This window comes from Papaver somniferum, chromosome 1 (genome assembly GCF_003573695.1).
Source record: "Papaver somniferum cultivar HN1 chromosome 1, ASM357369v1, whole genome shotgun sequence".
In the NCBI taxonomy this organism is placed as follows: domain Eukaryota; kingdom Viridiplantae; phylum Streptophyta; class Magnoliopsida; order Ranunculales; family Papaveraceae; genus Papaver; species Papaver somniferum.
Genome location: NC_039358.1, coordinates 244,307,814 through 244,317,177, shown reverse-complemented (window position 1 = coordinate 244,317,177; position 9,364 = coordinate 244,307,814). Strand labels below are relative to the sequence as shown.

The following is a 9,364-nucleotide window of genomic DNA, read 5'->3' as shown; positions in this document are numbered from 1 at the left end:
TCGCCACCAAACGAGCTTTGCGTCGTTCGATACTCCCATCTGGGTTTTGCTTAACACGGAATACCCATTTCGACCCAACCACATTCATGCCAGGCTCATACTTAACTAATGAGTACGTACCATTCTGAATAAGAGCATTGATCTGATCATCCATCGGTCCCCTCCACTTTGGATCTTTGTTCGCAGCATAAAAACATGTTGGCTCCATGAAATCAGACTCAGGAAGAGGATGCTTTGTTGCTGTCAAGCACAATTTTTGAATGGGTTTTGAGATTCCTGCCTTAGACCTTGTAACCATGGGATGAGTGACTGCAACTTGATGAATTGGCTGAGCAACTTCCTGCTGAATGTTGTGATGTATCTGCAGTCTGAGGTCTGTGGGAGAACTGCCTGAGACTGCCTGAGAAACACTGAGTGGTTCCATAATCTGCGTTGTACACACCGGAGAACTTGGAACTGTTGGTGATGCAGAAGCAGTCGACAGCGATAGTGATGATTGAGTTGGTGAATCACTGTGAAGAGGTGATTGCAGATTACCAGTTTCCTGTGCAGCTGAGATACTAGTTTTTCTAAACGGATGAGAAAACAGTACACTAGTACAAGAGGGTTTTATACCTGAACAAGACGACTGCAGCTGCTGTGGAATAGGCATGAAAGGGAATGATCTCTCTTCAAAACGAACATGACGATTAATATAGATTCTGTTTGTTCCACGATGCAAACACATGTAACCCTTGTGAGCACTGCTATAGCCTATAAAAACACACGGAATAGATCGTGGCTCTAGTTTATGTTTATTGTATTGGCGAAGACAGTGATAGGCTAAGCAGCCAAAAACTCTTAGAAAAGTGTAATCTGGTTGCATATGAAATAGGAGTTCAAGAGGAGTTTTTGTCTCAGATTTGGATTTAGGGAGCCTATTAATGAGATAGCAAGCTGTAGAGAATGCATCAGCCCAAAAGGACTGTGGCATGTGTGCCTGAAACAAAAGAGCCAAACCAGACTCAGTTACATGGCGAATACGACGTTCTGCAATTCCATTCTGAGGAGATGTATGTGGGAAAGAAAACCTATGTTGGATTCCAGAGTCATTCAGATAAAATGTGAATTTTTTGTATTCAAGTGCATTATCAGATTGAAAAACCTTAATTTTATGATCTGTAAGATTTTCAATTTGTTTACGGAAGAGAATGAATGTATGTAATGCATCATAACGTTGGACAAGAGGATAAAACCATGTAAAATGTGAATAAACATCCATCAAGAGAATATAATATCGAAAACCAAGTCTAGACAGCTGGGGTGAAACCCAAATATCAGAGACTATCAAGCTTAACGACTTGTCATAACCAGTTTCGCTAAGAGAGAAAGGTAGTTTCCTGCTTTTACTAACATGACAGGAGTGACAGAAATCAAAGCTATTACTTAAGACTGGAATTGAATTTTGATGACAAATTTTGGAGACTGTACGCAAGGCTGGATGACCCAAACGTTGGTGCCACAGTGGTAGAGTAGAAGAGACATGAGCTTGCGGCTTTATTGAAGGTGCTAGCATGTCTATTCCCTAAAATACGTAGAGACCATTCCTATTCAGCCCTCGCAGCAGTGTTGCCCCCGTTTGCTTGACCTTTACAACAAAGTAAGAAGTGTGAAATTCAAAAAATACATCATTGTCCTTGCAGAATTGAGTAACTGACAGCAAGTTTGTTTTTATTTGCGGAACATGATAAATGTTGTTCAAAACAAAAGATCTTGACTTATAAAGGAAAGAGGCATTACCAACATTGGAAATGTTTAGTGCATTACCATTACCAACGTGTACTTGCTCAGTACCATCATACTCATGAGGAATAGTGAGATTCCTCAAATCTGCAGTAAGATGGTGAGTAGCTCCCGTGTCCGTTACCCAACCATTATCATTCTGTCCACCTGGTAATGCTATGCAAGCTGCAGGCTGACGATGATTGTCATTGCTTTTCTCATATCGAAACCAGCACCTATTTGTCGTGTGATTCCTCTTCTTACAAATTTGACAGACTTAATCTCCCTGATTTCCTCTTTGTTGCTGCTGAGAATTGTTGTTTTTTCGTGGATTATTGTTGTTGTTCCTCCTGTTGTTATGATTATTGTTGTTTGGATATTGATTCCCATGATTTTTGAAACGCCTCTGATCAGGCTTGCTACTTGCAACAACTACATTAGCCAAAGTTTGCTGCAAAGACTGTAACTGTTGTTCTAACCGCATATCAAAGGTTACTAAATGAGTATAGAAGCTATCTATAATCATATTTTCAGCAGTGCTCAACGATGTTACAATTGAGTCATATGCTTGGTTTAGACCATTACTAATGGCCTGTTTCTTCTCATCATCTGAAACCGAGCAGCCAGATGCAGTAAGCTGCTCAAATAAGCTCTTAGCTTCTTGCAAAATTTTTTTAAGAGTTTTGTTACCTTTTTGTAGTGAATAAAGTTGCATTTTCAGATTCACCTGATGTGCAAGGGTTTTTGGTGTAAAATAGCTTTCTAGCTTATCCCAGACTTGCTTTGCCGTGTCCAGTCCACCAACTTCAGCGAGCACTTCAGGTGTAAGAGTGGAGTTTAGCCATCCAACTAACAGTGAATCACATGCCTCGTGTTCTGTAAAATCTGGGTTGATATCATCACTTAAGGTAGGGTTCTAGCAGGCTTTACCTTGGTTCCATCAATAAAACCCGTGAGACCATATCCCTTTAGAATAGGTTTAAACTGTGTCTTCCACAGAAGATGATTGGTTTCTGTGTGTTTGAGAGTTACCAGGTGGTGAATCTGGATTTGTCGAAGGCTAGATGTTATATCCATTAGTGGTGTTTTTAGGGTTTTTGTTTTTGTGTTGTTGCGGAAGCGTTGGATCGACAAGCTGATACCAACTTAGAACTGATATTTGGAGGAATGACTTCAACACACAGAACTGTGGAGTCGACTTGTTATTTATACGAGAGAATACAATGGTTGTTATAATTGTTCAACCTATTCAAAAGCAACAGATGCTATTTTAATTCTAACTAAAAAACGGTAAGACTTATCTAAAAGCAGATGCAAAATACTCGGTCCTTTCCTTCATACACGGTATGCTAGCTGTTTTGGTTGAGAGTCTTCAGCAGATGAGTCTCTATCCTTAACAAACCCTAAGGAAGAAATCGGCAGAAGAGTAGACAAAAAGTAGAAATCAAAACCCTAAGGAAGAACTTAACAGAAGATGAGACAAAATTTAGAAATCAAAAGCCTAATTAGTAAAAAAAATAGAAATCGAAACCCGAAATTTGTAGAAAACTTACCTACATCTGGCCTGAATTAGTCAAATTGTTGTTGCGATTGTGCTTGAAGTCGGTCGATTGGTGAAGACGGACTTTGCTGGCTAGAGAAGAATCAGACGACGTTTCAGAGCGAGATAGAGAAAAGACTACAGTGGTGGTATTGAGGGAGTGATAGAGGATGGTTCTGCCTGTGAGTTGTTTTTTTTTTTTTTTTCCAAGGTGAGTGATGGAGGGACTCGGGAGAGCTTGGGATTTGAGAATGAGAAAGAGATACGAGAGAGGAAAAATGAAGTGAGAGAAAACAAAAGGGTTTTTGGTAAAGGTTATTGACGGCTGATCTCACTCTATGCGGTAGTCATACGGATTATAAAATTCATTGAACGGTGGATATTTGTCTTCGAATTGTCATACGGATTAAGAGCAGTAGGTTCCAAAGAGAGCAAACTAAGCATATAAAATGAGATTTGATGTATCTCGGAGTCGTATCGATGAATTTGGAATCATTATTCAATGAGATCAAATGAAAATGAAGAATCATTATCGACCTTCATCCCAATAAATATGATATATTATATAATAAACAGTGAGAATAATCTATAATTATTATCGATCCAGAAATAACCAAATAAATTATAAGAATGAGAATTAATTCGAATAATGAAAATTAATCAAAATAATGAGGAAGAATCCAACTAATGAAAACAAGTCCAAATAATGGGAATGAATCTAATAATTGTTACTGATCTACTAATCTAAATATTAAAATAAAATCGGAAAGAATCTAACGAGAAACTGAAATCGAGAACTATATATACGAATTAAACAATGAATTCGATATCTATGGAAACGAATTGCATGAGATCTAACCAAAGCCATGGCATCCATGTACGAGGAGAACCATATGTGGATCTATAGTTCATCTCTTACTCTCCGAGTAGTAGTTGTGTATAAGTTGAGCCTTCGGTACCTGGTTCTTTCTTTAACTCAGGGTGGGGTTTATAGACTTCTCTTAGGAATCGAGAAGCAAAAATAAAATTGATCTATATAGTTAAACATGTACTTTAATGAACAAATTAACTCGATTGAACTTAAAAAGATGAAAACTTTTTAAAATTATTTCACGGTGTATGATAATCTTTAGAGTAGCTATCCTTCCAATGATAATAATTTAAATATTTAAATTGTACTCAATTTTCTGTTAGCATTTGTATATCATACTTATCTTGACCGATCATCATAAACTCAATAAAATTTAACACAATTTTATTTTCATTCCGTCAAAATAATTAGATAATGCTCGATATGACTGATTAGATGACTAAAATCATCTAATTTATTTTAACCATAGTCAATAAAGTTAGTAGATCACACTTTCCTTGACTAATTACTAAATAAACTCAATCCAATTTAACTCTATTTTACTTAATTCTATCAATACAACTATATTAGTCTCAGTATGACTGGTTATGTGTATGGTTAATTATTAAGAATGATTTATCCATGTATTTTATCTAATTCATTCTAATCGGACTTAATATTCAGTCAACATTATTGCATCATACTCGCAATGATTGATAATCAACAAATTCAATCCATCTGTACTCAATTCTATATAATTTCATCGAAATCACCCAATAATAGTAAAATATACTCCATATATATGATTGTTTTATCCATCGATTTTCATCTAGTTCAATCCAATTGTGCTCAATTTTCATCCAACATTATCATACTCATGTTGACAAATTATCAAAAAATATGATCTGATTGTATTTAACTTCACATAATTTCATCAAAGTCGCTAAATCATAGTCATGATGACTGATTATAATCACCATAATTGATTTATCTATGTATTGGTCATGACTGGTTATCAACAAATCCTATCTAGTTGTATTCAGTTTTGCATAATTTTATCTAAATTTATAAATAGTTATCATGAATGAATATACTCACTCTATACCGGTTAGCTAGTCGAACAGTATGGTTCACATAGTTCAACCAGACAGTCCAACGGGTTCGGGAGTTTGTTAAATATTATATTTTACATGATAAAAATTATTGTTACCAAAAATTCATTCTAAATAACGCGTTGTGTTCTTTATTGTCACCATAAAGAATTTTTTGCGACAATATTTTAGTAATCACTGAAATCATGAACTACGGTGAAGTTATAGTGCCAATGAAATGACTAAAGTGACAAAATTTAGTTCGTTACAAATGTTGTTTCTTGTGATGATTATAAGTTGTTACTATAAAAATATTTGCAAACCAAACAAGCTGATGGTCACTAAAAATAAATATAGTGTCAAGCTTTTAGTTTCGTCACTATAAAATTAGTTAGTGACAAATTAATTTTGTCACTATAAATTTTTCTTTTGTAACGAAATTTATAGATTATCACGTAAAAGATTTTATGTCAATTTTTCATCATCATCACAATAGAATTAAATGGTGACAAAAATATATAATCACAAAAAATTTATTAGTGACTAGACATTATTTTGTCTCTAAACGAGGTCACTAAAATCTTATGAGTGACGAAACCCGAGTCTCGTCGCAAAAAACCTAACAACAATGACAAAATTTATGTAGGTCACAATAACTAAGCTTCAGCAATGAAATTTTCTTCGTCGCAAAAACTATCGTCACCAAAGCCATGTTTTCTTGTAGTGGATGGCAAGACTTGGATCTACTATTGAACAGGGAACAACAGCCAGAAGGAGCAATAGAATTGCTGAAAGAAGAAGAATTACAAATCTTGATCACCAAGAAGAAAGAGTAAGAGAAAATTAAGGAAACAAAAATCCAACTGGACCTTAGCGTGAACAAGAGAGGAATAATGATATTAATTATGATAGAGTGAGCATTCATACTTCACAAACAAGTTCAACTGAAGAGGAAATACAAAGAACTAGAGATACAGGAAGAATTGAGGAGAATGATGAGAATATGACAATTGCAGAGCTTAGACAAAGATTGCTTACAAAACGACAAAGAGAAGATGAAGAGCGTGTGAATTTGATACGTCAGAATGATGAATTAAGAGAAGAGAATCTTAGATTGCAAGAACAGAGATCGACAAATGCTACACGATCCAGGTCGAGATCAAGCAGGAGTTCATCAAAGGAAAGTCGATCTAATCAAGAAGATACTAGGCGAAGACAACGCATGGAAGCTATTGAAGAAAACATGCAAATAGATGATAATCCACAGGACCAACAAAGGAGAAGGGATGTAGTTCAAGATTTGGGAACTAATCGATATGAGCATCCGCGTGAACTTCTACGTCGCACATATAATGATTTTGAAAGAGAAGAAGAGGATCGGAGGCAAGCGCAAATGATATTACATGGAATAGAAATATTAAGGGAAGAAATTGAAGAGAGAGAACTACAAGAAGCATTACGCCAAAATAATCATGGTTACCGAGTAAGGTGGCGCGAACGTTGTCGCATGAATTATATAGAGCAAGGATGGGTTGCACCAAAAGAAAGAGAAATGTCAAGACATCGACATGATCGCACAGGTGAAGAGGAACGACATGATAGAGCACATATCGAAACGAACACTGGCAGGCGTAGGAGAAGGAGAGAAGAAGCTGAAGAATATGGGATACAAGAGGCAGTACGTCAGAATAATCATGAGAATAGACTGAGGCAAGCAAGATTAAAAAGACCTATGCGAGAAGATATAGATCAAAGCTTCAGTGAAGAAATTCTTAAAGAAATGGCGGAATTAAGAGAAATGATGACTGGGAAAAGAAATGGTGGAAGGAGACAATTAGAAGAAGAAGTAGAGGAAGCTGGGAAAACTCCCTTTACAAAGCATATTCAAAGGGAAGTGATACCGTTTAAGTGCAGTTTACCAACATTCACTAGCATATTGGATGGAAGCACCTGTGCGATACAACACGTAAAAGCTTACACACGATCTTTATTGCAGTGGGAGAACAATGATGCAGTAATGTGTAAATATTTTGCTACGAGCCTGGCAGGAGAAGCTCTGAAATGGTTTGAAGGACTACCAATATAATCCATTGGATCATTCCACCACTTACAAAACATCTTTTTAGGACAATATATCAGCAATAATATGTCAAGACCAGAGATTGAGACGACATTTGGACTTCGCAGAAGAACAAATGAGAGCTTGCGCCATCTGACAACACGCTGGAGAACCATGTGTAGTGAAATGGGAAGACGAGTGGATGAGCGACACCTTATTCTTTCATTTATTAATGCTCTTTTCGCTACAGATTTGTTATATACACAAATCTTTAGGATAAAGGATACAATAACAATGTCAGAGTTGCGCGAATTTGAAGAAGAGTACATAGCACTTGAGGAGAAACAAAGAGATATGGAGTCATACCCGGTTGCGGTACCTGATGCGAAAGGTGGAAATGCAAGTTTACTCCCAAGACTGTCAAATGTTGTTGCGAGTACATCGCTGGGAAACCAAGGAAGGAATATTACAGAAATGGAACAAAAGCTAATAGCCATGGGGAGTGCAGATCAAGCAGAATTTGATAAAGAGTATAGAAATAGACAATTTCAAAATCATGGAGGTAGTAATAAGATTCAAAGAGTGGATAATCCGCCAGAAAGTTCAGAAGGTCAACAACCATATTATAATAAAAGACAATGAACTGGAAGGATAGTATGGGAACAGATAATTCTGCCGAAGCTGAACACTATAGTAGATAAAGTATGAGAAGATGTCATCCTAATGGAAGAAATCCCAGAACCACATAATGTAGGGGATGAACCACCACCAGGGAGGAGAAGCATAGAATTTTGTGTATATCATCGCTTTCATGGTCACGCAACAAGTAATTGCATAAATGTGAGGAAAATCATATTGCGAATGGTTGAACAAGGAAAATTGGATCATTTATTAGCACAACAACAAAAGAATTTACCACCACCACCAACAGGAGGAAATGTATATGCAAAGCAGAAAGGAAAGGATACATTTGTAATTGAAGTATGTGCGAAAGCGAAGAACCTATATTGTAATTCAATTGTACATTCATTCAGAAGCATAGAAGACTTCCATGAGAATGTCTTAATAAGGGTGTATGCGAGAGATGCTGATGGAATGGAAATTCTTAATCTTGCGAAAATATCACCATTGAAGGATTGTCAAAAGCAAACTATCTCATTTAGTGCGGAAGAAACACCAGGAGGAGGGGAATCGCATGAATGTCCATTGGTAGTGAGATTAGGAATTAATCCGAAAGCAAAGGTAGAATATGATGAGGAAGATGAAGCAAACACTTGGGGAATAAATAGAATACTTATAGATCCTGGAATTTCTGTTGACATTCTCTTTTATTCTACATATAAAACCATGGGTGGAAGGGACGACAAATTGATTCCTTCAACGTAAAAAATTTATGGCTTCAATGGAACTACGAACAAGCCAAAAGGTGAGGTGACTATGAGGATTCTTCTTCAGCATATGCCTACAGATATTGTGTTCTATGTTGTAGATATTGAATCGCCCTATAATGCTCTAATTGGAATACCATGGCTGCATAGTATCTTGGATGTGGCCTCAACATTTCATCAGTGCATAAAATTTCCTTTACCTCGGGGTGTTGGTATTATAAGAGGAGACACATTTGAAAGTAGAAATTGTCAAGAAATTAACATTAACAAGTGCGAAGAAAGAGAGAGTAAGCGAAGAAATTGGAAAAAACATCCTGCAGATAGTCAAAGAGCTGAGAGGTTAATGGTGGATACAATATAGTTGAGATTTGGACAAACAGAAAAATAGAGTACTGAAAGAGGGTTTTCTGCGGATAATGATACTAAACGAACCAGAAATATTACTTCTACTGAAGGAGGAAAATGCAGAGGCATAAGTTGTGTTCTCAAGACAAAAATAAAGGGTGCAATAGTTATCGCACAGAGAAGATTGAAAGGGGTATGCGAAATAGTATTCTGAACAGTATTTGCGATCTTAAAAAGATACAAAAAATGAAGGGGATAAATGAGTAATATGGAGAATGCCGATGTCTTTCTTTATGAGAAACAAGTTCATCTATGTATGATTAGATATTT

The 9,364-nt window shown here is 36.4% G+C and overlaps 1 protein-coding gene across 1 annotated transcript; it reads left to right on the top strand.

Moving 5' to 3' along the window:
- Nucleotides 1–6,245: 6,245 nt before the first annotated feature.
- On the top strand, nucleotides 6,246–7,943 carry LOC113275409 (trichohyalin-like). Its single transcript, XM_026524903.1, has 2 exons — nucleotides 6,246–6,924; nucleotides 7,552–7,943. Exons 1-2 carry the CDS (start codon nucleotides 6,246–6,248, stop codon nucleotides 7,941–7,943), a joined length of 1,071 nt encoding a protein of 356 aa, XP_026380688.1.
- Nucleotides 7,944–9,364: the final 1,421 nt, after the last annotated feature.

Excerpts from the sequence above, each read along its gene's own strand:
- LOC113275409 (XM_026524903.1), top strand. The coding sequence starts at position 6,246 with ATGACAATTGCAGAGCTTAGACAAAGATTGCTTACAAAACGACAAAGA. Across the intron at positions 6,925-7,551 it reads TGGGATACAAGAGGCAGTAC|ATTTGTTATATACACAAATC; the intron begins GTCAGAATAATC and ends TTTTCGCTACAG.